Source organism: Podarcis melisellensis (assembly GCF_964234715.1).
Source record: "Podarcis melisellensis genome assembly, chromosome: 11".
Taxonomy (NCBI): Eukaryota; Metazoa; Chordata; class Lepidosauria; order Squamata; family Lacertidae; genus Podarcis; species Podarcis melisellensis.
In genome coordinates, this window is record NC_138543.1 from 33,707,037 (window position 1) to 33,733,389 (window position 26,353).

At 38.6% G+C, this 26,353-nt stretch overlaps 1 protein-coding gene across 1 annotated transcript in view; it reads left to right on the forward strand.

Moving 5' to 3' along the window:
* The window catches only part of FCHO2 (FCH and mu domain containing endocytic adaptor 2), a 64,157-nt gene extending 38,355 nt beyond the window's left edge, over positions 1-25,802 (forward strand). Inside the window, exons 10-26 of the mRNA XM_081929360.1 lie at positions 328-397; positions 1,238-1,262; positions 5,035-5,089; positions 5,722-5,900; positions 7,856-7,867; positions 8,737-8,761; positions 11,197-11,239; positions 12,620-12,714; positions 13,779-13,882; positions 13,984-14,113; positions 15,679-15,790; positions 16,768-16,923; positions 19,000-19,132; positions 19,631-19,830; positions 20,797-20,861; positions 22,601-22,765; positions 24,374-25,802. Coding sequence (XP_081785486.1) covers positions 328-397; positions 1,238-1,262; positions 5,035-5,089; positions 5,722-5,900; positions 7,856-7,867; positions 8,737-8,761; positions 11,197-11,239; positions 12,620-12,714; positions 13,779-13,882; positions 13,984-14,113; positions 15,679-15,790; positions 16,768-16,923; positions 19,000-19,132; positions 19,631-19,830; positions 20,797-20,861; positions 22,601-22,765; positions 24,374-24,396 — 1,592 coding nt within the window. The 3' untranslated portion in view covers positions 24,397-25,802. The remainder of the gene's footprint in view (positions 1-327; positions 398-1,237; positions 1,263-5,034; positions 5,090-5,721; positions 5,901-7,855; positions 7,868-8,736; positions 8,762-11,196; positions 11,240-12,619; positions 12,715-13,778; positions 13,883-13,983; positions 14,114-15,678; positions 15,791-16,767; positions 16,924-18,999; positions 19,133-19,630; positions 19,831-20,796; positions 20,862-22,600; positions 22,766-24,373) is intronic.
* The last annotated feature ends 551 nt before the right edge of the window (positions 25,803-26,353 follow it).

Below are 26,353 nucleotides of genomic sequence, written 5' to 3' on the forward strand. Positions count from 1 at the left end.
ACAGATATTTTGAGTGATAAACTACTTGAGGATGACAAGACTAAAACTCAATCCAGGCAGGACAAAATGTGGGTATTGGTAGTTCTCTTATGTGCAACATAAAATGATACATAATATCTTCATGTTATTTACTGCAATAGTGTATCTCATTCTGGATATGCCTGAGTCAAGTATCATTTTCTGTACATAAGGGTGCAAGGATTACTCTGCATACAGATCATTTCCATATTTACAAACTCGAGCTATTTGCTGGAGATTCATATACCTATTCTGTTAACTAATATTTAATCTTAATTTCCATCTAACAACACATTGTCTGCTTTGCAGGGATAAAGCCTAGAAAAAGAAAGCATTTTGGGTTACCAATTAGTAGAAAGGGAAAAGATGCAGAATCTGTGTAAGTATGTTTCAAACTTGTTAGTAAATCGTTTAATGTATGGTTTTTTAAAAAAAAATAGAAGCATAAATATTTCTATCTTTTTAAATTTTATTATGTAAGAGATAATGCTCCAATAAATTCCCATATAGCCCCCCCAAAAAAACCTTCCCCAATTTTTAAGTGTGGGGGTCACAGTTTGGGAATCTTTATGGATTCTAGGTAGCAACTGTGGCTAGGAGTGCTTTTCCCTAAGTCAGGTTAGGGCACAAGCTGCATCAAATTTTTGGAGGATCATGGCTATTTCTTAGGGTTGGATTACTATCACCCATTACTGTAGCACCCTGAATTATCATCAGTAAGACTTCTGACTGGAGCCAGGATTTTGAGGATGTGACTCCTTTGTTATGGTAGTTTCACAGGCTGTGCATCCCACCATTTTTTGAGGTGTGATCAATGGCAGCTCCTGTCAAGACCTTTGCCCCTGTGTCTACTTCCCCCAGGAAATCCTCCTGGTCACTTCCCTAATTTTCCATAGGCAGCTAAATACATTGTTATTCTAGCATCCCAGAATTTATGTGTAGTTATATATGTGTGCTTTTATTAATGTTAGCTGCTGCTGCTGCTGTTATTTTTGTTGCCTTGGGCATTTTTTTTACCTGAAAAGTGATATATGGAAATGGAAAATGGAGAAGTGATATATGAATCCTGAAAAATTTAAATAACTGTCTATAGCCTGATTTTAAAGGTGTTCTAAAGCAGCTATGTATCTGGTGAGGTGTTAACTAGAAAACCAAAAGAGTTTTTGGTAAATAAAAGCCATAGCTATTATAACAATTCACTATTTATTTTTTTAAACAGGGAATGTCCAGATGCTGATTCAGTTGTAAGTATTCTTATATTGATTAAAGTTATTCAAGAGATTTGTTGTTGTTGTTGTTAATTGAATTTATATACCGCCCTATACCCAAGGGTCTTGGCGGTTCACAGTCTCTTTAGTTTCAAACAAGTTATGTATAGTGTGTTCCTTTCATCATTTGTATTTCTAGTTCCTCTTGGCCATATTATCAGTGTTTAATTTGAGATGACAGACAGGTGGAACTCCCTGTGGCTGAAATGAAAGAATGGATTTCCAGAACAATCTGAAATTTTTCCTGTAGAAACGGCAGCTATCAACCCATGTATTAGGCCTCCAATATTCTAGAAATTCATGGGTTTGGTTTCTTTTGTTTAAACAATTTTGTGAAATGAGAATGTCTCATAATAAAAAGCACAAAATAAACAGATATAAAATGTATATCTGTCAAATAAACATTTTCTCTTGTAAACCTACTCTGAAGTTGCTTTTTTCTGAATTGTTGCAAGAAGCCCGAGCAGATCAAGTTTGTGTGTGATTTTGTGTTGCTCAAACTGATACGTTTATTCCAGGAATTAGGCCATTCACAGAGTGAAACATAAGTCGGGTTGACTTACAATGTTTACTCTTTGACTTGTTTGTTTTGTTGCTCATTGTTTAATAATTAATGAAACAAATCCAAGTGTAAATGTGTCTGGCATATTCCTTTCAAGCTACTCCAAGCGTGATCGCTCACTCTCCCCTGCCCCAGAAGAATAACTCGGTTTCATAGTTTTCAAAACATAAATTTTATTTCCTTTCTGTAGCATTTTCAAAGTGTTACACATATACTCAGTCTCTTTTAATGCCAGTTTTACTAAGAGGCAACATTCTTCAAACTTCACTTTATAACGAAAGTTATGCAAATATAACAAATATGTGAAAAGCACTAAGTAGAGTATTTCCCACCATCAATTTTCTGTCATCAAATTGAAAATGTTTTCAGTATTGTTTGAACTGGCTGGCATAACTCATTTTAAATATCTTCAAAATGTATCCATTTTTAAAAATGTAGCATTGAACTTGTAGTTGATAGTGACTTTCTTGTGTAGAAGCAGAAGGAAACAAAAAGCTGGTCTTAAAATATTGATCACTGCTCTAATGCACTTGAATCCAATGCCTTTAGCCAAGGCGATTTAAATGCCTTAGTAGAGATGGTATAATAGTGATTGTGTTGCTACCAGTGTAGCCTATTGTGGTGTTCACTTGGTCCTTTGAAACATAGATCCCAATATATAATGAAATAGATCAGGGGTGGGGAACCTCCTTGACTCTGGGAACCAGATCCTTATCAGGATCAGTCTTAGAGGCCAAATTTGACAGGTGGGCAGGGTGTATTGCTCCTAGGAGGCTGGGGAATGTGTTAAGAACCCCCTAGGCTACCACTGGATAGGCAAGTAAAGGTTTTAGGTCACATTGAAGAGGACTTACCAAGGCAGATATTTGTAAGCTGAAATATAATTTAAAATTATTATTTTGTAGTTACTATTCTTTAGCTAAATAACAATATTTCATAAGTATGAATATAGCAACAGTAGAGCACTGTAAACCAGCTGCTCCATATCTTTGCTTTTGGACCACCACCTTTCCCACATTTTATGCTCGCATAAAAAGCCAGTTTGCCTGCTGCTGCTTTGGTATTGCATCCTTGTTCTTCAGTTTATGTCACAAGCTATCCAGAGTCTTTGTTTAATGGTCTTTGTTGCATTTAGCTATGATAGGTAACGTAATAGCTTTCCAACTTTAACGATATAACTTCAGAAGTTCTTTGGTTGTATTAGAATGTACACATGGCCTCTAGCTATTTGTATTTGTTCGGTTTACTTTGTTGTCAAGTCTCGTTAGGACATTTAACATGGTTAGCTTGAGGTCAAGCATAACAAAAGCTTCGTGATTCTAAACAACTAGTACTAAGGTATTGAACCGTGTGATGCCACTCTTTTTAAATCATGTTGCTTTATAAAAGCAAAATGTGCAAGTTCTTGAAAGAGAAACTGTCTAAAGAATCTGGATGAATATTTTCTGATGCATTTTTCTGGTTTCTATTATGAAATTGGTATTTGTTGAGAAATTTGTAATCCTAAGAGAGAGAACTTGTTTTGCAATGTATAAAAAGTGTATAAAAAGCTAATCTTCAGGGAAAGGACATAAGCATAATTAATGGGTCTATAATAAAGCTGTCATGTGATTGCCTTACCCATTAAACATTCTGTGTAAACTAATGTCAGTTGGCATAGCTCTGTCTGTTCTTGACCAAAAATTACTATTACGATGCAGTAGAAGAAACTGCTTTTCACATTGAGGTTCTACAAGCAGTAGATGCAAGAGTGATTCTTGCTTCTGCTTTTCTGGGATAATGTGAAATAGGTATAACTTGCATCCACATTTTGTTGCTTCTCTGAATCAGAATCAGAATCTGATTGCTTCTCTGAACCTGCCAATGTACCCAGAGTTTATTACATCTGTAAAATTTCAGGGCGTTGTGATGGTGCATTGGCATTTTCATTATGAGAGCCTCACATCCAGGGGGTCGGCAACCTGCAGCCCATGTGCCACAAGTGGTCCATGGGGGTCATTTAAACGGCCCATGAGCTGTCCCCCAACCGAGCCGCCCACTCAGCGAGCCGCCCTGTGCTGCACTAAACCGGCGCAGCACGGAGCAGGGACTCACTTCCATGGCACTGGAAATCGCGTGTGCAGAAGCTGAAAATTGCATCTGCACAGACGCAGGCACCGGAAATCACGTGATCCAGCCCACAGAGCGATCTCCGCAGGCGTGAACAGGCCCAGGTCCATCTGTACATACTCAAACCTAAATTGAGAGGCTTTGGGGGTTACAGGTTATCTTACTCTGTATTACTCTATATTAGCTTAATTCTATATTAGCTTAATTTCACCCATTCTAAACCCTAAATGAAGTTTTTAAAATGTATTTAAAATTTCCTTCAGAAGGTTGAATAGCATGCATAAAAATAGTAAAGTAGTGTAAAATAGCAAATACTACATTACGTCTAAAAGGGGTCAGGGCTTCCTGATTGTCAAGATGAAAGAAAAGTAATTGAAAATGCCATTTGTGCTGCTATCATGTGCACTTAATTGGGAATGAATCCCATAGAGAAGCCATGTGTTCCTGGTGCACACCTTGATTTAGCATTGCTGTTAAGAGCAACATATGAAAATGCCGTAACTGTTCCTGGTAGGTTGTAACAAACCAGTGCTGATCTTGCAACAGAGTTGTAGGTTTCTGGCAGCTGGCGGTAGTCTATACCAGGTACAATATTGGAACAATAATCAAAGGCTGCAATGTAGTCTGTCAAGGTTATGAAAGCAGGAATAATAGGTCATAAATTCTTTCTGGAGTATGTAATTCCTATGCTTGATTGGTCAGCTATCTCTTGTTTTAAGTGTTATAAGGGGGAAATAGCTTCACTAATGTGGTATATTGTATCTAGTTCAGTGGACAGTGTTTTGGACATAGATTTCAATAGTATCTTTTTTCTCCAGACTCTCTGGCTACGTTTATCTCCCAATTTTGATTCCCCAATTGTACAAAATGATCTGTGAATGTTAAAGGACTTGTATTATGAGTGCTGTAACCTGATTCCTCTGAACTCGTGGCTTGAAGTTCTGATGACATAAGCACTGCTGCTTTCATAAACAGGTTTAAAGATAATCAACACTACATTATGCTTGCTTTGACATCTATTGGAAAAAATATTTTGATAGTGATGGTCATCTAATAAGTTACCTGTTTTCTTTCCAGAACATTCCGGATGTTGATGATGAAGGTTATAGCATTAAACCAGAAGCTAGTCAGAATATCCTTTTATTGTAATGCTTAATTATTAACCTAGAGCATGAGCCCTGCTGGATCCATGTCAAAGGCTAGTCTAGTCCAGCATTTTGTTCATGTAGTAGCTAACCAGATGCCTAAGAGATGCTTCAGATCACAAGCAAGAGAATGCTTGATAGCATTCTCTTGCTTGTGATCTGAAGCAACTGCTACTCAAGGCACCCTGCTACTTGATACTGCAGCCATTGTGACTAGTGGCCACTGATAACCTTATCTTCCATAAATTTATCTAATCTGTTAAATCCATCACAGTTTCCTGTGTATCCCACCATTATGGTTCATTGAATAACCCTGCTTTTTCCACAATCTGCATGTTATCTTGTTTTCTAAACTAGAAAGCCACAAATGTTGTAACCTTTCCTCATAGGGAAGTTGCTCCAGCCTCTGCATAATTTTGGTTGCCTTGGCTGTGTACAATCTCTTCACAAAGCTTTATGAATATGTAAAGGACTAATATCAGTTATTTTTGTGGGTCTTAAAAACCCTGTTTGGCAACTTATTAACTTGCAGTTGTTCTGTGTTTGTGTGTATGCATAGAGCAGTGCTATTAGTCATTATGTGATTAACTTCATGACGTTCACCTTAACTGCAAATAACATACCAAAGAGAACCACTTCTATTCTTCAAGTGATTCTGACTCTGAAGATGATGAACCAAGGAAGTTCCATGTGGAAATTAAGCCTGTACAGGCAAATAGTAGTTCTCATTATACAATGCCTTCACTGGATGAATTAAAAGAATCAATAGGGAACATCACACTTTCACCAGCTATATCTGTAAGTAAACTGAGCACAATATTTAGTATATCAGGCACAGTCGGTAAATAGTACTTTAAAACTAACCATTTTAGCACAAATGTAGAATATCTCAATTGCCTATTTTTAATAAGTTGTGGATTTCAAATGATAAAAGGATGAATTTTGGAATGTGGTATACCAGGTCTTTGGAGCAAGAGCAGAGATGCTGCCTGTGTATATATGGAGTTAAGGGAGTACATATGAGGTTAACACAGAGCCACTTTTTTATTAGCAAGAGCCTCATTATTCAGAAACAAACACCCCAGCAGAGCTTTTGAAGCTATATTCTGAACATATTATGTTATTTTCTAATTGTAATCACATATGCTGAAGTCAGATTTTTAGTTTAGAGAGAGTTCTTTGTGCGTGTTAGAATTACAATATTTTTGGCATGGTCCTACCCCATGCCAGTCAAGGCAGGCGAATACATTTTATTGGATTCCTATATTCCATCTTAACTGTCTTTAGAAAAGTGAGAAACGATCAGGTTCCATCCTATAGTGCAACCTGTCACATAACATTATTCGTAACTACAGTTTGCATTTTACATGGATAAATATGTCCCTGGCTGACTCTACAAATTTATCTTCCCCAGACTATATCTGCCTCGGGTGTATGAATCCAACAAACTATTTCATCTGTGCTTTGGCTTTTTCTGTACTGGAGTGTCTGCTGCTATTATGAGATGGAGTCTGTTTCTCAAAAGGCTAGGGAGAAGGGTTTAAAACAGTGTTTCTCTAACTTGGGCCCCCAGCTGTTGTTGGCCTACAATTCCCATCATCCCTAGGTAGCGGAACCAATGATCAGGGATGATAGAAGCTGTAGTCCCACAACCGTAGGGAACCAAATTTGAGAAACACTGGTTTAAAATAAAACATTTCTATATAATCCAGTACACATCCATTTTAACTATTTGTGTGTCAAATCTGAGCTTTTTCTATTTTTTGTGTTGTTTTCTTTGTGTAAAGGTCATTCTAGATCAGGGGTTGTCAGCCTGTTCCCTACTCCCACCAGTGGGCATTTCAGGATTCTAGGTGGGCGGCAGGGGGTTCTACGGCACAAGCTGAATCCTCCTTCCATTGAGCACTGGTGGGCAGTAAGGAAATTTTACCATCAAGAAAGATGCATTAGTGGGCAGTAGGTATAAAAAAGTTGACTACCCCTGTTCTAGATCAACGGTTGGGCTCTAATACCTATCAGCATGGCTACTGGTTGGGTGCTGGGACTTGTAGTCCAACATCATCAGAGGGCCATAAGTTAGCACACACACCCAGCTCTAGATAAAGATGGATACAAATATACAACTAGTGATTCAGTATTTTGGTATTTGAGATCTCCAATAAACAGTTGATACCATTCAGACCAGGGACGGGGGTGGCGCTGTGGGTAAAACCTCAGCGCCTAGGACTTGCCGATCGCATGGTCGGCGGTTTGAATCCCTGCGGCGGGGTGAGCTCCCGTCGTTCGGTCCCAGCTCCTGCCCACCTAGCAGTTCGAAAGCACCCTTAAGTGCAAGTAGATAAATAGGTACCGCTTACCAGTGGGAAGGTAAATGGCGTTCCGTGTGCTGCGCTGGCTCGCCAGAGCAGCTTCGTCACGCTGGCCACGTGACCCGGAAGTGTCTGCAGACAGCGCTGGCTCCCGGCCTCTAGAGTGAAATGAGCACACAACCCTAGAGTCTGTCAAGACTGGCCCATACGGGCAGGGGTACCTTTACCTTTTTTTACCATTCAGACCACACCATCAGGATTCTTGCCTTTTTCTTTAAAATGTTAAAATTATATTTTACAGTTAGGCTTTTTTATTACATTAACATTATGGCTTGATGCTTCAAGATTTAAAGTTGTGGGGAGGGGAATACAGTAGTACATTTAACTTGCACCAAATCATATGTAATTATGTTTTCCCTATTTTATTTTGTATGCTGACATCAGAGACATAGTCCTGTAAGTATTACATTATATTTACCATAGTTTACTTCTAATTAAAACTTAGCCGTGTGGGCTGGTGATTGTTTTGAGTGTGTGCATACATGTGTTTCATGGTGGTGAACTTCAAGCTTGCTTTTTTGCTGCACTTCCAAGACACTTTGAAGCGTTAGAGGCAATTGGCCCCTGACCTTATACTGTGTGAGGTCAGGGGCAAGGGGACAAGAGGCTGCCTCTTGTGGAGCAGTGTGGTCCCCATGACAATCATCTGAATTGGGGCACTATGTCAATTTCATATGAGCAGCTTTTTAAAAAACAAAAACAAAAAAACTGCATTTTGCTTCCTTAGCTGCTTTTGATCAGTAACTTACTTTCATATCAGCCCAGCACAGATTTCTCAGGGTGGCTTCACAATTTGACGCTTAAGCAGAAGCCATTTGAAGCTGCTCCCACATGGCTACTAATGTGCACACAGGTTATTTCAAGAAAATGCGGAGTAGCAGCTGCTTGGCTTTAAAAACACCTGCCAACAGTATTCAGCCTTGGTCATGAAGAAAAAAAGGAAGAGGACCAACTTAAGTGGCGTAAAGTATTGGCTTGCAATAGAGAGCAGTCAGCACATTGCAGCAGTTTTGGGCAGTCTGCATGGAATGGGATGGCCATATCGTGAAAAGCCACCATCGGTTAATTTTACCACAGATTGCAAACTTAATCTCCAGAAGATCTACCCAATATTTCACTACCTGTCTCTACCAGTTACTTTGCCTGTTAGAGGTACTAAGCCTAATAGCTTAGGCTTGGAATTTATCTCCAACTGCCAACTCTTTAGTTTAAGAAGAAAATATTTGTTCACTAAGCATTGTTCATTTTTGTTATTTTTCATCTAGGCACAAATGAACCGGAATTCATCCAGTAAGTGTGTATGAACTGCTGACCATCATCTGGTTTTTCTTATGTTTATATTAGACTTCAACTTCCTGTTCATGAAATCATGCCTGTATAAATTGTTTCTTGTAAATGAAAAGTTGTATGTGGTAGGATATCAGGGAGTCCTAAATCAAGGTTTGTTTTTTTTCTGCTGCCATGTTAATGACTTTAATGACAATTCACTCCCCTGCCCTCACCCACAGAATGCAAAAGTCTGCCTACATTTGGTAATTGTCCAAAACAGATATATATGTCCATAATAAAATTGATTAATAAAATGACTGTGTGATATTAGATGGTTTTAATGGAACTCTTAAAGAATCCGACAGTAGAACCACACATTAAAGCTTAGTGCTTGCATCCTGGCTTTAGGGTCAGCTTTAGGTTGCAGTCCAACTCCCCTTGGTGCCAGGCTTGTGGAGAAAATGGATTTGGTGGAGATATTCCTTCAGGCACCCCTGCCAGCCTCCACCCACAGAGTAACTGCTGGCATGGAGCTCTTCATTCCATTTGCTGGACGGACAGAAGTACTGTGGGATCCCCTGGGGCAGTACCTCACAGCTCCAAAACAAGGGTGTTCCAAGGTGGGGCTGGCCCATGCTGGGATCTGCTTGATCCTTAGCCTCACTGATGTCACTTGATGGCATCTGACCCAATATAGGCTTAGTTGCTGCTCCTTTGCCTTCTCTCCCAGGCAGCACAAGTGATGGAGCTGTGGTGATGGCTCTCTTACTCCACCATGCCCCGCTGCTGCTCAACCAGCATTTGGATTGTCCTGTAAGCTATTTCTAAGCACTTCCAACTTTCAAAAAGGAATAATATATTTGTCCTGTTAAACTTTTCTAAACCCTTATAGGATATGGTGACAGTTTGTACACGATGTTAAAAGAACCAGCCTTCATTGGAGCAATGTGTATAAAATATGTGACAAAGCTCTTCTCTTGTGTGCTGGTGGTGCTCAAAGAAGACTTATCTAGCTTGGCCCTAAAAGGAAAAACATTAGAGAGTTGTGATCTCCCAGCTTTTTTATTTTGGAGCGGGGCATTCAGAATCAGGACTGAAGCCTGAGGAACTACAGGTTAACCCCCCATGCTATTTTCAGCTGCTATTTCCCTGTTAGGGCAATCATACAAGTACACTACAGTAGTTCCTTAAAGGGGTGAGTAGGAGCTAGGGAAGGACACGGGTGGCGCTGTGGTCTAAATCACAGAGCCTAGGGAAGGTCGGCAGTTTGAATCCCCGCAATAGGGTGAGCTCCCGTTGCTTGGTCCCTGCTCCTGCCAATCTAGCAGTTCAAAAGCATGTCAGAGTGCAAATAGATAAATAGGTTCCGCTCCAGCGGGAAGGTAAACAGCGTTTCTGTGCACTGCTCTGGTTCACCAGAAGCGGCTTAGTCATGCTGGCCACATGACCCAGAAGCTGTACGCCGGCTCCCTCGGCCAATAAAGCGAGATGAGCGCCGCAACCCCAGAGTCGTCTGCGACTGGACCTAATGGTCAGGGGTCCCTTTACCTTTAAGAGCTAGGGAACCTTTGCAGTTGGCAGGGTGCTACATGACAGAGTGATCTACACGTTCCCATATAGAAGTGACTTCCATATAGGAATTTGTCAGGTATTAGTTACTTGAATACTAAAAGTTACTTTGTCAGCACTGTGTACATATGTGCTTAATTGTAAAAACGTGTCTCTTTCTAGATTTGCTTAAGGGTTTAAATACCTATTAAATACTTAGTGATTTAATACAAGTTATTAACCTTTAACTGCAAAGACAGGCTTGTACCCCAAATTTTCTTATGAGCATGTTAAGAAATCAGGGTTTTCCCACAGGCCTGTTACCAATGCACCTCTGAAAATCTGTTTTTGAGAACTGGAAGTCTCTTGAGAATAGTGCAGGGGGCTATAGATGGAGAGAAATTGTTGCAAAAATCAACCATCTTCTTACATTAGAAGAGCAAATTAGAATCCAAGCCATAGTTTGAGAAGGATATTGTAATGCCTGTGTTTTACAGTAAAACTATTTTGAGATCAGTATCTTGCAAAACTCACTTCCTATTTATTTTTCTATTCATATCCTGGGTTTTTTTTTAATTGGAGTCTTCAAAGAGGCTCTCAACATTTATAAAATGCATTGGAAACATTAAAAACTTTACATCTTAAAAACTAACAAACTGATTCCGTTTAAGCAGGCATTTGATGTCCTTCCACACCCATGTCCTTCCTGGATTCCTTCTCATACAGCAATTTTTGTTATAAACACTTTTGGCAAAAGCAGAAGATTCATACTGTGATGCATTTCCACTTCATGTCAGTGTTTGAGTTGTTTTGTATTACATCTTTGCCATTTAAAACATTACTTTTATAAAGCTGGCTGATTTTGTTAATTAAATGTCATGGCTTTCAATTGTCATAATATCTTTTAGGTGAAGAATTAACAAAATCAAAGCTTTCTGCTTCATCTAATGAGTAAGTTTCACATTAGACATTTATTTTTATTTGAAGAGTCACTGAATATTAGGTTTGAAGGGCTTTCTCCCCGCCCCCCAGATTCCTGTGTTCAGTGTTCAGTTCTGATGTGACAGTTTAGGTGTGGGCTGCTTGGGACTCCAAAAGATGAATTTCAGCATTTATTTATATATTTTTTCATCCTTCACTTTGGATGCTTACCTGACCCCCCTTTTAATTTGTGCTCATATCATGTGATACATTACAATGTACATAGCTTTGCATCTGAAAATTTATATTTGTTCTGCCAGAAGAATATAAATCACTTTCTTGCTGTCAGTGCCTTAAAGTCAACCTAAATTCTACAAAGCCATATTGGAAAAAATAATAGCATCGTTGCAGACCAAGGCCAAAAAGAATCAATTAACTTGCTAGCCATGCATGATTCCATCCCCACCCTGAAGTGCCGCTCTTAGAAGCTGCCATTATATAGGAAGTTCTTCAGTGGAGTGCTAAACAGATTGCTTTGTCAGTGCAAGCTTTTCTGCTTGTCTGAGGGAATGAACTGCCCTCTCCTCCCCCCATGCATTGTTTCAGGAGTTCCTCTGCCCCTCCTGAGTAAACCTGGCCCATAGTTATTGTGTGTAAAATGTATTTTGTTCTATCTGAATCATAAGGTTTTTTTAAGTCAAATCAAACAGATTTGTGACAGAATTTGATTCAGATGCTTGCAGAAGGGGTTTCATTCCATCCGCCTTTTCCAAATAAAAAAATATGGTATAGCAAATTTCAGTATGTCCTCATCACGTACCATGTTTTTCTTTACTTTAAAAAAATAATTTAATAATTGTTTGGTCAGCAGTTGTTTGATCTTATTTTACAAACACACAAGTTCCCAAAGTGGTTTATGGCACATAAAATAGAAACATCAATAGCAAAAGTAACATTGGCATGTCAAACAATTGACAGTTTCAGGGACAATGTCTATGATAATTCAATAGACCATTAAAAAGTAACTCGGCAGCTCAAAGCAGCTGTAGGAGTGCACAGATGTAAAATTAGATTAAAGCTACAGTATTCACCCGACTAAGCTGGCAGTAAACCCCATTGAATTCAGTAGGGCTTATTTATGAGTAGAAATAGTTAGGATTGCATTATTAATTAGCCAAGTTCTCAAAAATGGCAATAATGGATTAAAAGCTATAAGAATTGTAATACTTTATATTGATTTAAAAAACCACTAGTATTCTCCCTTTCAACATTTGTAAGGGAATAGTTTCTGGTGTAAAATATTTAAGTATGCATTATTATTGTTTTAATATGCATATGCAGCTTCAACTGTTAGTTCAGTTCTAAAAACATACCTGGTATGAGTTATACTCATTTTATGATGACTTATAGGAAGGGGAATAATGACCTCCTGGCATGGGATCCACTCTTTAGGAATTCTGGTGATTCATCCTCCCTGACTTCAACAATGTCTTCATCTTCATCAGGTAGGTTTATTATTAACAGAGAAAAGCCCGTGGAAGTGCCTCTTTTTCCATTGGAAAACTTTAATGACAAGCGTGCAATGTAAATAGGATTTTCAAACGTAGTCACAGTAATGTCAACTTACATATGATTTCTAAAAAAGAAAATGCTGATAAAGAACACGCAGATCCCACTTACTGAACACAATTTGTTCCCTGGAAAGTATTTGCATAACAAGTCCATGCTTTCCATTGATTCCTAGGGGAACATTTTTAATCTGGGATTTTTCTGATCTCACCACTTTTTCAATTATTATTTTTTTAATGATTGTAGCCAAACAGAAAAAAAAATGATTTGTCCAATCATTCCTCCCCTGATTTGTCCAATCTTCTTTCCCTCCGTGCATGGTTTCTGCCTGAAAATGGTTCCAACTCCCCACCCCTCAAGTACCAGTGATACACACCAGGTCACCCCATTCATTCATGATCAGATCATGGATCAGCCTGGTTTTATTACAGACAGTAATGAAGATGCTGCTTCTTGATTGAGTCTTGCTCTCCTGGCTTCAGCAAAAGGAACTCGAAGCCTCCAGAGCACAGCGGGTCCTCCTGCTGCGCTCCAGAGGCTTCAGGCGGCTATTCCTGAAGCCTGGAGAGCGAGAGGGGTCGGTGTGCACCGACCCCTCTCGCTCTCCAGGCTTCAGCGAAAGTAATGCGAAGCCAAGAAGCGTGGAGGGAGCGCTCCCTCTGCGCTTTGGAGGCTTTGCGTTGCTATTGCTGAAGCCAAGGAGCCTGCATTCGCTCCATAGGATGCACACACATTTCCCCTTAATTTTTGGAGGAGGGAAAGTGTGTCCTATAGAGCGAAAAATACGGTACTTTCTAGTGCTACTTTTTAGAGTTGTATTCATCCTATTGTTACCACTTGACCACCAATGTTGTGGTCAGTACTGTTGAACTGTTTAGTCCAGTAGTTTCTCTGTTTAAATTGGTTTTCTATTCCAATAATTAGTGTACTAGAATATTTTATTGCTGTTCGTAAATGTAAATTTTATAGAAATATATTAATCTTTACTGTTGCCTTCCAGCAAGACCAACTACCCCTCTTTCTGTGGGTACCTTAGTGCCTCCTCCAAGACCAGCTTCTAGACCAAAGTTGACTGCAGGGAAACTCAGTGGAATTAATGAAATTGTAAGAGCAATACAACTTGCCTTAAGTTATATTTATCTCTCAGTGTAGCTTTTCCTACTTAACTTTTGTATGTATTCATGCTTTTGCATTTTGTTTTCAAGCCAAGGCCATTCAGCCCTCCTTTGACCTCCAATTCCAGCCCACCTCCTTCAGCTCCTTTGGCACGTGCAGAGAGTTCCTCCTCAATATCATCTTCTGCTTCATTAAGTGCAGCAAATACACCTACAGTTGGTAAGTAAGTCTATCAGTGATTCCCTGTGTAGTATCTAATTCTAAAACTTTTTTAGCCTTTGAAAAATGGATATAAAAGCTATTTATAAATCCTTTAGATGAGATGTGAAATAATTTGTTTAGGAATAAAGGAGCTGCTCCAGAAAGGGCATGAATGCATGCACACACACACCACACACACACATTGCAAACATGCAGTGACAGGATTCATTTTAACAGGATTTTAGACTTTAAACATAGGTGATCTGTATTTTTCTACAAGTGGGACATCTGCATGATAAAGCCTATAAGGTACTGATAAGTTTCTTTTGGAGAGAATACTTATTTTCATAGGTGACGTTTTTCTCCCTTTGCGAAAAAGCTTTTTAAAAAATACTGAATTATTAAATTGGTTGTCTGGTTCTGTTCATGATAACAAGCAATTATCCAAACAGATTTATCTGGATTGATTTTCAAAGATTTAAGATGCAGCATTTGACAAATCTGGCCTTGCTCTCTTAAAAATCATTGTATCAGCTGAATGGAAAACATTTTTAATGTGTTCACCAGCAGTATGTAGAATGTTCAGCTGTTGTCTGGGGGTCATGTTAGCTGTCTTATAACTTCTGCCTCATCCTTCAGGCCAAGAGAAAGGAACTTACGCAGCTTCCTTCTTTCCCTCCTTCTGTTGGTTGGTTATAAGTCGCTTTGGATTGCCTTTGGCAAGATTTAATTAAATAATAATAATAACAATAATAATAACAATAATAATAATAATAATATCCCAAATTATTTTTGTAATGTGTTATTTTAAGTAACATATTTAAAGAAATTCCTTCTTCTTTTTCATCACCATCTTCCTAAGTAATCTTTTTAAAAGTTACAGAACATACAGAATTACTTGGCATTTATTTTGTTTTATACATTATTGTAAGAAACGTTCAAAAATAAAGCCGTATTCACAGTGTGGGGATTCCAGTGCCCAGCTGGCTTTGTCCCCTGCTGTGCTTGTGCCAGGCCTATCAGCATATGGGCCCTGTGTACATGGTCTCTACCCCTCAAAGCCATCTGTGTGAGGGAAGAATGTTCTGCAGATTGGGCCTACATAGCCTTATTTCCAAGGAGCAAAGAGGGCCAGTAGGTGTTGTTTCAGTCTTCCACCACACATAGATATTATGTCACCTGCATTACTCTGAAACTTTTTGTTGCTGTAGAACTACATGGTTTCTTGTTCTTTCCAAAGTGGAAAAAATGATGTGATTATCTTACTTTAAAGTGGGCAAGGAAAAGTTACTTTTCTGCAGTCATTATAGAGGAAATGGAAATAATCGACATTAACTGGTGGAGTCCTTTGTTAAATATAGACTTGTTATCTATATTAAATTGTTGATATGATGTTATACATACATATATGCATGCAAAAATCCTAGTGCAATATCTTAAAATCTGCATCATCTAATATTTGTACTTTAGTATTTAGTCTTACATTAATAATTAATGTCTTTTGAAATTCATAGCTGAAGTAATCCATCTTTGAAGTTGCTAACATGATAGGAAATGACATCAATAAACTCTATGCATTCTAGGTATTTCACGTGGCCCTAGCCCTGTCAGCCTTGGAAACCAGGACACTTTGCCTGTTGCAGTGGCCCTTACTGAGTCTGTTAATGCCTACTTCAAAGGAGCAGATCCCACAAAGTTAGTAAAACATTTGTTTTGAATTTTATATCTTGCATTAAAAAAAGATTAAGGTTTTTGTTTTGTTTTTTACTTTGGAAAAAATAATGGAACTTCAGAAATGAAATTCTAATGTATATTGTTCAGTGTCTATTTGGATAAATACACTGCTGATGAAAGTATGGATTATGTTGTTAGATAACTATTGAATGTCATTCAATGCCTGCATCAGACTTGGTTTTCATTTTTATTTATGAATGATTCTTAGGGTAATATTAAGCTGTGACTTCCAACTTGTACATCAGACTTCTGCTTATGCAAACAGGTCTCCCTTTTGTCTCTTTCCCTCTGTAGCCCCCAAAATTTGCTCCATAGGTTGGGGGACTCCATAAGGTTGGGGGACCTTCTGGAGTAGCTGGGGAATAGATGAGGAGACAGGTAGCTCCCTAGAGGAGATGAAAAGTATCACATCTACTGCTGTGGCATTGGATCTCGCTGTTCCTGGGAACAAAGTCTACCCAGTACCATATTTATATACCACTTTTCTACATAAAAAGGCATAAAAGCTAACAATGTATAAGAGCACATAAGAAGCCATTTCAGAGCCTATACATAGCATTTATTACCTGTTTCCAAAAGGCAACAAGTTAGGCAAGTTGTCCTCTTGAGGGAGGGAATTGTCCAGCTCCCAACTGGAGATGGTCTAGCATCCAAAAAGACCTCAAGCAATATTTCACTGGTTGACCATAATGGGAGTCATGAGGCATTCCAAAGGTACTCAAAACTTGTGCCATATGTTTAGAACTTTCTGCTGAAATCTCTCCTAGTTCTAAAATTGCATTATAAATGAGCAATCTTAGTAAATTTGTATGCTAACTACAGTAATACTTTTTTCCAGTTAGATTGTTATAACAACAGACATGTTTTGACTAAATGTAGCATGCATCCTATAGTTTGTTGTAAAAGTAATGCTTGTAATTTGACATCTTTTTTTTTAGATGTATTGTGAAAATCACTGGTGATATGACAGTCTCATTCCCAAGTGGAATTATTAAAGTCTTCACCAGCAATCCATCTCCAGCTGTGCTCTGCTTCAGGGTAAAAAACACAAGCAAACTAGAGCAGGTTCTTCCAAATGCACAACTTGTATACAGGTTTTGTATTTTTTTATCTAATAGTAAACTATCTAATTTATAAATGTGCTTTGTTGCATTATTATCTTTTTATACATTCTCTCATGCTGAAACCCTGTTCACCCTGCAAATATGCTTTGGTAAATTGCATTGTATATTTTATGCTTCATTCCAATTCTAGTGTTACTTTTAGAGATTTAATAAACTTGCAAGTTTCCATTAGAGCTCACTTAGAACAAATTACTGAAATAACCTAATTTTAAACCATAAACATTTTTCGTAGTACCATGATTCACAGCTCCTTAAAAAGCTCCCCCACCCCCCGCCAGGTTCACCACGCAGAGTCCACATTGCATGCACACACAAGATGTAGAAACAATTCCCAGAGGGGTAATTCATAGAGCAGTAGTGGGTCCATGGTGTCTGAGAACTGGATGAATGCTAAATAAATGGTGGTGCTAAAGAAATGCATAGCGGCAGTGTTAATTAACCATAATGTCCACAGCAGTAGTGCACTGTTTCATGGGTAACATAGATGTCTTCCCACCTCCTAACTATGCTGGTATTCCTTACCCCATGAAGCTAGTTGCATTTCCTCATATGGTTTGATATTACAAACAGATTACATAGCATGCTTCGTTTCCTCAAGGCAAGCATCTAATGCTTTTTGTGATTTTATTTTATTTTATTTACATTATTTTTCAAAACATATTAAGCTCCTTCATTTGAGGAAGGATTTAATCCAGTTTTGAAACATGTGTTAGAGAATAGTTCAGACATCACTCATCACATCAAACCGGAAAACAAAAATTGTATCACTTGTAAACGTTTAGGTACAATCTTAACTTGTTGTTGATTTGTGCCTGTGTGCCATCATAAGGATATGTGTCACGAGTCCCCATAGGTGTTTGGCTTGCAGGTTGAAAGTATGGCAATACATTCTCTTATCAGAATTCTTTGATTCCCAGGAAATCTGAGGGTTGCTCTGAATTTACTAGCTTTCTGCAGGCTCAGGATATGCCATATATCTTCAGGATTCCTTTTTAAACAATTGGCCGTACACGACACACAGAGTACCTCATTCATTCCTGTGAAACTACAGCCTTCATTTTGGGTTTACATATGGATTACACTGGTCTCTTAATCGCAGTTACCTAATTATGTTTTGAGCCACTGAATAAAAAGTTGATTTCTTTACTCAGTACAGAACGTGTTCACTGTGGGCAGCTGCTCAAGCTGGACAGAAACTGCTGTGTAATCGACACATATGAGAGTGATTAAGGCTACGGTCTTAGACCAGCTGTCTCTCTTACTGGACAACATGAATTTCCCCCAGGATATGCTGTTTGTGTGTTTAAAACTAGCATGCTTTCTTCTACAGGGTTATACATAAATATAATTTGTGCAACATTTATTATGAAGTAAATTAAATTCATCCTGGGCTGCTCCTGTCTCTGTGTTACAGTGGAAGTAGACTTCTAGCTACTTCATATAGCACCCACTCTGTAAAAATGCAAAATTGAGTATAAAATTGTAGAGGTAGTGTATTGCAACATTTTTACCATCATACTTTATTCATTTACTTACATACTGCTTTTTATTTATACATCATAAATCAGTTCACAATATGCATAAAGAAATAACAGTTGAACTTTCCAGATAGTCATATAATTTCAGCAACTACAGAAGCCAAATAATTTACATATAGGGTGCTGAGGCAGAGAATGTGTGAAATGCCAAGTCCTTCTAGTTATATATGGGCAGTGGGAAGTGAAACCAGAAACTTCCAGGTTGTAATTTAGCCTCTCTGCTACAGCAAAACATCATGAGCAGAGACAAAGTCACTGTTCTGCAAATATGCAAGAGTTCATTTAGTTTTAATCGGTGGGTTCCATAGCAGCTCCTATTTGTCTGTTTGATCTTCTGCAAAGGTATAAAACAGTTCTTCTGTGTGTGCTGCGGACCCTTTGGATCCAACCCCCATCCATAGAAGTAGTTTTAAAAGATGGTTAAAAACTTTGTATTCCTTCTTTTACAAAACATTTCCTATATGTAAGAAATCTAAAACCTGTGTTTTCACCAACTTTTTGTGCACAGTGATCCATCACAAAGCGATTCCAATGTAAGAGATTTTTGGATGGACATGCAAGCTGTTACAGTCTACCTCAAGAAGCTATCGGAACAGAATCCTTCAGCTTCTTACTATAATGTAGATGTTCTAAAATATCAGGTAACTTTTTATTTTTTACTTTACTTACACCACACTCGCTTGGCCTTGCATCCGACTGCAAAAAAAGTAATTGACTCTCCCTTGATTAATTTGTTCAGACTGTTTTTCCTCACAGTATTTATAGAAACATTCTGGTATTTTCTTTTTAAGGCTCATATATGATAGCCTAATACTTCTGATCTTGGCTGTTGTCCTAGCTACAACATGCTGTTTGTTGCCTTTTTTGCCCAGATGGGTTCAAAGATCAGGACGAATACTTTGCAGTACTGAAAGACACATCTTGGAGCCAAGAGTTCATAACTTCAGTCTGTGCCTTTATCATCTAAAAGTATTTCCTGGCAACGTAGCCATTTTCAGGAATTTTTATAGTAATGTGGTTAATGTATACATATTAAGTGTAAAGCTTCTGATTAAGTATATTGCAGAACACAGCACAAAATTGAAACTTTATAGTTTTCATTATTGGACCTAAAAGTCATTATTTGATTATTTTCAAAGGTATCTTCAAATGGCATCCAATCTGCACCTCTGAATCTTGCTACGTACTGGAAGTGCAATAGTAACACTACTGATGTAAGAGTCGATTACAAATACAACCCGGCCTCTATGGCAGTGCCAACTATGCTTTCTAATATACAGGTCATGGTACCAGTTGATGGAGGTGTAATGAATATGCAGTCACTTCCTCCAGCAAAATGGTAATTTTTTTAAAAAATATTATTATTATTTTACTGCTGATACTACATGGAATTCATTCCACTATGCTGCTACTGTTTTACATCTAAAACATTGTGAAAAGCAATCCTTTTATTTTTAAATTTTTCACACCATGGTACTGATATTAGGAGTGCTGTACATCTCCTGAAAGATAATACACAGAAAACTAGGTTTTCTGCTTTACTACAAACCTTCAACAAGACAATGACTTTTTCAGGATATTTTAGACTACAAAGTTAATTTCCTTGTTCTGCCCAGCATCTAGCATATTCTTGTTAAGTAAAAATAAAAAAATAAAATTAATGAAAATATTTATTTATTTAAGCAATATATATCCTGCTGGGACACAGGTGGCGCTGTGGGTTAAAGCCTCAGCGCCTAGGACTTGCCGATCGAAAGGTCGGTGGTTCGAATCCCTGCGGCGGGGTGCGCTCCCGCTGCTCGGTCCCAGCGCCTGCCAACCTAGCAGTTCGAAAGCACTTCCGGGTGCAAGTAGATAAATAGGGACCGCTTACCAGCGGGAAGGTAAACGGCGTTTCCGTGTGCGGCTCTGGCTCGCCAGAGCAGCGATGTCATGCTGGCCACGTGACCCGGAAGTGTCTCCGGACAGCGCTGGCCCCTGGCCTCTTAAGTGAGATGGGCGCACAACCCCAGAGTCTGTCAAGACTGGCCCGTACGGGCAGGGGTACCTTTACCTTTACCTTTATATCCTGCTACGATTGTCTCTTATCAGTTTACAGGCATACAATACCAAAAAAAAGTACAAATCAATTTAAACTATAAAATCAAACTTCAATTAAAGTGCCTGCTGGAATTAAAAAGAGAAGTCATCATAGGCACTGAACTTTCAAAAGGAAGCCAGCCTATATGACCTTTACCTGGAAGGGAGTTCTATAAAAATTTGCCATTAGGCTGCAGTCCAATAACCAGACTTTACTTCTTAACAGGAATTCAGAGCAGATGAAAGCTTTATGGAAATTATCTAGTATTTCAGAAAAATCAGAAAATGGAGGTAAGAAAGTATTTTTTAAAAAATTAAAGTTAACCAGTATATATTTCTTGTTTATTTTCTATTTCAAATTTAACAAGTAAGCAGTGGAAAACTGATGCACACTTAATGGTGTGTTTGGTATATAGATAATTTTATACATTTTCCACCTTTTTATATGTATTATGTATTTATATCAGTGTATTTACATGTCTTGGGGGGGGGCCTTTCTGTTGGAATTCTGCTACCCGGTCATCGGTATGTGCCTATCTGATCAGGCACCGGCTGAATTCCTTAGACCTCCCTCGGGCGACTCCCGGCAGGATAAACACGAGGTCCGTTCCGGCGATTTTCCTCAGGCTGTGAGGAAAACACACCAACTGCTTCTCCTCCTCTCCTCCTCCCTGCATATCCCCAGGGAGGGGAATCAGACACAGACAGTAACGTATCTACATGTCCTTTTATTTGTGTCTTTTAGCAGTCATCCAGAAAACATGTCTGCTCTCTTCAACATACAGAGAGAAACTCAACCCATGTACATCCTGTACAGGTCATATGACAAACCCACTGAGCTAACATCCGGTGCTCAGTACAGAATGGACTGCCCCTTTGTTCCCATGGCAACAGTCACAAACTTCCTGTTTGGCTTTCCAGCCACAAGCAGCAGACTGTGCTGCCTTTGTTTGCTGCAGCTTTGGTGCTTTAGAATAACACTTTCAAGTGGAAAAAGATGCCTACTAATGTATTTCTGGGATGCGGGTGGCGTTGTGGTCTAAACCACTGAGCCTCTTGGCTCAGAAGGTTGGCGGTTTAAATCCCCATGACGGGGTGAGCTCCTGGTACTCGGTCCCAGCTCCTGCCAACCTAGCAGTTCGAAAGCACATCAAAGTAGATAAGTAGATAAATAGGTGCTGCTCCGGTGGGAAGGTAAATAGCATTTCCGTGTGCTGCTCTGGTTCACCAGAAGCGGCTTAGTCATGCTGGCCACATGACCCAGAAAGCTGTCTGTGGACAAACGCCGGCTCCCTCAGCCTATAGAGTGAGATGAGCGCTGCAACCCTAGAGGCGTCGGCGACTGGACTTAACGGTCAGGGGTCCATTTACCTTTTAATGTATATCTAGGTCTCTTTTGTTCGAAAGGCACTTTTATGATTTACCTTACCTTCAAAAATAAATTCAACTATATATTTGCAGTTTTAAAGTTGGCCTTGGATATTATAGGCTGTCGCTTTGGTCATCAAAATAGCAATGAGAAATAGTGGTTTTGCCTATTTATCCTAAACTCAATGAAAGGAAACCATGGATAAGTTTAAATGAGTGAGTGTGCAAGCACAGGCTGTGAAAATGTGGTCACCACCTCCTCTAGTCCTTCTACCACACTACCTGGAGCTAGGTCAGCTGATCAGTGCAGTCAGTGAGCCCCAAGTGCCAACTGGAAGCTTAAGTTCCCAGTTGCTCCTTTGCAGCTGTGTCTTAACCACCCCACATTTGACATCACATTACATCACGTTTAGAGCAAGTGGATGTGGTTTGAGAGAAATGCCATTGCAAGCCACATTAGAAGTCCTACTGGGCCTAAATAGGTCCATGGACTGAAGGTTCCCCACTGCAGATGTTGACTTTTTATGTGCTGAAATGTATTATTGCCTGTATTATTGACTTATCAAGGTATTCTCCAAATTATTTCCCATCCAGCTAGATGGTGCATTACAAACCAAATCCTTAATTATTATTCACTTTGTTTGTGTTTTCCCCCTGAATAGGCTCTGGCTCCCTCAGAGCCAAATTTGACCTTTCAGAAGGACCCAGTAAGCCAGCAACACTTGCAGTGCAATTTATCAGTGAAGGAAGCACACTTTCAGGAGTAGACGTTGAACTAGTAGGCACTGGCTATCGGCTTTCCCTACTTAAGAAGAGATTTGCCACTGGTAAGAAGCATAATCATAATAGGACATACATTTCTTACTTTTTTAAATCATCAGTGGGATGTGGTTAATGCAGTACCAGTTTGCCCTTGCATGGAAGTCAAACATACCTCCTGAAAGTACACTGTGACTCACTGTGGTTCTGCTATACTCAGAACCATGAGTGCAAAGGGAAAACATTTTTCTGTAATGTAGTAGACTCAGGAGAGTTTCCCGTGTCAGTCACAGTGCTTTGACATGAATCTCCCCTTCACATTTTTCAACATTTACAATGGCAAATACCCAGTGTATGTTCTACAAACATATCTGTTGAGAAAAGTGTGTGGGGAAAACCTATGTTCTGTATTCACTTGACATCATGGAATATAAGCAACTGAGTGCTCTAACATATACAATTCAAACATTGAAAACAGCGCCACCATTTTTGGCTGGCTGTGTTAGCCAACCAAAAATTATGATTGCCTGTCCCTGTCTCTCCCCTTGTTGGCTCGCTCCCTCCCTGCCTTTCCTGTAAGTAAGGCTGGGAAAAGACTTGCTGCTTTGGTTGAAGTTCTAGGTTTGGGGAGAAGAGTGGAACTTGTGTCACCAGAGCACAGGAACCTATTTGCTATGGCCAGTGGAAATGTGGAAGCATACCGTATTTCACTTCATACTAGTCGCCACCATGTAATAGTCATGCACCCTTTTCTCAGACCCCAAAATTGGTTCCAGAGCATTCCCTGCGTAATAGTTGCAGAGGTAAATCTGAGGCAAGCTGGGAGTAGGCACAGGGGGCTCCTGAGGCAGTGAGGGCCAGAGTCCAGGCCCTCACTGGCTTGCCAGCTGGAGGAGACAAGACAAGGCAAAGCCAGGCCTGGGCTGTTACTGTTGCCACTGCCACTACTGTCGCCACCTTGGACTTGCAAAGAAGGGGAAGCAGCAGGCGGGCAAATGTCTCCACTGCCCATCCACCACCTTCCTCCTCCTCTGCATGAGCAAATAGCCTTGAGAAACCCAGGAAGAAAGAACTCTTAACAATGACTGAAGCCGCCACCTCTCCCAACAGAGCTTTGCGCTGGGAGAAGGCAAAATCCAGCGGAAAGGGTGAAGTCTGTGCCTTTTGCTTTGTATTGCAACAGTGCTCTGTTAAGAAAACCGGAGTCCATAGCATGTTGTTGCTTCTTACCATAATTCACCTTGTAATGGACGCACCCCCCTTTTTTGGAAGGGAAAAATTGGCACAAAAAATGTGACCATTACGCGGCAAAATACGGTAATTTTAAAATATTGCCTTAGTTCAAGAATCAATAAATCATTTATTGTGTTTGACTAAAAGCCATTACAAATTCAATTATAGATCCACAAGTCAATTAAAACCTGTTAAAAGAAATACAGAGATATACATCAATTTACAATAAGTCACATTAATGAATCGCCTGCACAGTCTACAGCAATGTCTTTTATATGGCTAGCATATTTTAGCAGTTTTAGCAAATAGGGCTGTTTTGTATGTGACAAGTGGATCTTAGTTGTTATCTTTAAATAGAAGAAAATTCTTTTTAAGTAATTAGTATAACTGTTTTTCACTTTATTGAAAAGGTATTAACTACAGAAGCTTTTTCTGTCTTTCAGGTCGATATATGGCAGATTGCTGATGAGCCAGTGTGGGGGCAGATGAGTTCTCTCAATGAACAGAAATTCACTATTTTACTACCTTTCCAACACTATTTTAACATGCATTTATTTTTTTAAAAATGTGTTGCTTAGTTTTTGAGTCTTATATCCAACAGAAATGCACTTTCCAAAATAAGTCATTTAAAACAAACTATCTATTTTATTAGCACTGAAGTGAACTCCAACACTATCTGTAGGTGGTCATCTGAAATACTGGGAAACAAGATTACACAAATGCTTAATACTTATGTAGCCTCAAAGCCAAAATAGCAGTCATTTCTGGTATTTAAAAGGTGTGGTGCTTTGTGATACCAAAGGCAACCACATTATTTTAGCTTTCTATAAATATTACTGAAGTATACTTTTTTCAGTTTCAATATTGCCATTTCATTTAAAAAAGTGGCAAAGTAATTTTTGTTTCATTCTTGTATATTCATGTGCCATATCTGGTTAGAGATGCGTATACAAAATAACTTGATTTTCATATACCATATATAATTAAGTGTATATTATTTTATAAAAGATGGTTTTAAAAATGTAAAGTGCAATGTTTTTTTAAAAAATTGCAACAGACAACAGATATTTACTTCTGCCATTAGTTAACGTTATGGGAGTTGTAATTTTTAATTAATGCTGTAGATTAATTTATTTTTATATGGAATGTATAACATTTGTGCCTTTTTAAAACTGTGCCTATCAAAATGTCTATATGCCCCTTATATCTTTTTTTCTATGTCTAGATCTTCCATACAGAAAAGCTGATGTTTTTCTGTGTAATATGTACAACTACATAATTCCCTAAAGCAGGGATTTGGAAGGGAAACTTCAAATAACTCTAAAACAGCCGCTAAAATATTACATTGCTTCCTTGTGGGTTGAATGCAATAAATGCAGCCACTGTAAAGGGAACTGCTTGACTTTTATATATTCACAGAAAAACAACTTGATATCAAAATTCAACTTCAGTATCACCAAAGATGTGTAAAATCCTGAAGGTGTGTTAAATAAGTTTAAAACAATTTATACAAGAATATTTATAGCATTCCCTTTTGCTAACTAAAAAGTTTTGAAGTTTCAAGTGCTTTCAAAGGTGACATGAATGTAAATGTAGTAGCTTTAGAGAAGTAATATTTTTCAATGTTTATTTTGAGCAGAACAAAAATTGTCATTCATGCTAATTTCAACAAAATTGATAAACTTAAAAATTGATAAACTTAGCATTTGAATGTTTGGATTCATCACTTTTTAAACACAGTGGCTCTAAACATCAACAGAAGTGATCTAGTGGGATCATTTTTAGCACAAATTCAAACTTTTAAAGCTTGCTATGTATTGTGTTGTTAAGAACTTGTTAAATCCTGAAATAAAAAGTTAAAGGGATATGGAATTCTGTGCACTTCTGAATTGCAGTGTCTAGGGGGAAAATAATTAAATATAAAAATGCTTATAAAATCAGTATTGGATTGACCAGTCAGCTTTATATATAAAATGTAGATTATATAATGCTTTTAGCCACAAATTTTGGAGAATGGGAACACACTATAAAGGCTGCAACTAGTGGCAAGTGCATATGTTAATGCACGTGTTACATAGATTTCAAATGAATTTATATTCAAGCTGAGTATCCTGTCCTCCCCTCTCCCCCACTTTAATCTCCTGCAAAAGGAGACAGAATATCAGAGATTTTGGGGAACCAGGAACAAAATTAGGAACTTCTGGCTGGAGAATGGGCTTGCGTTACAAAGCAGCTGAAGGTTGTTTTCATTTTTAACAAACAGAAAAATAAACTCTTTACTGCCATTCCAAGTGGTGTTGCCCTGAGCAGTGTTTCTTTTGAAATTAGAAACAGAATGTCCTGTAAGAATGACACACTGTTATGACATAGTGTTGTTCCCAGCAGCACTCTTGGAAGGAAAAGAGGTGTCTGTCACCATTGGT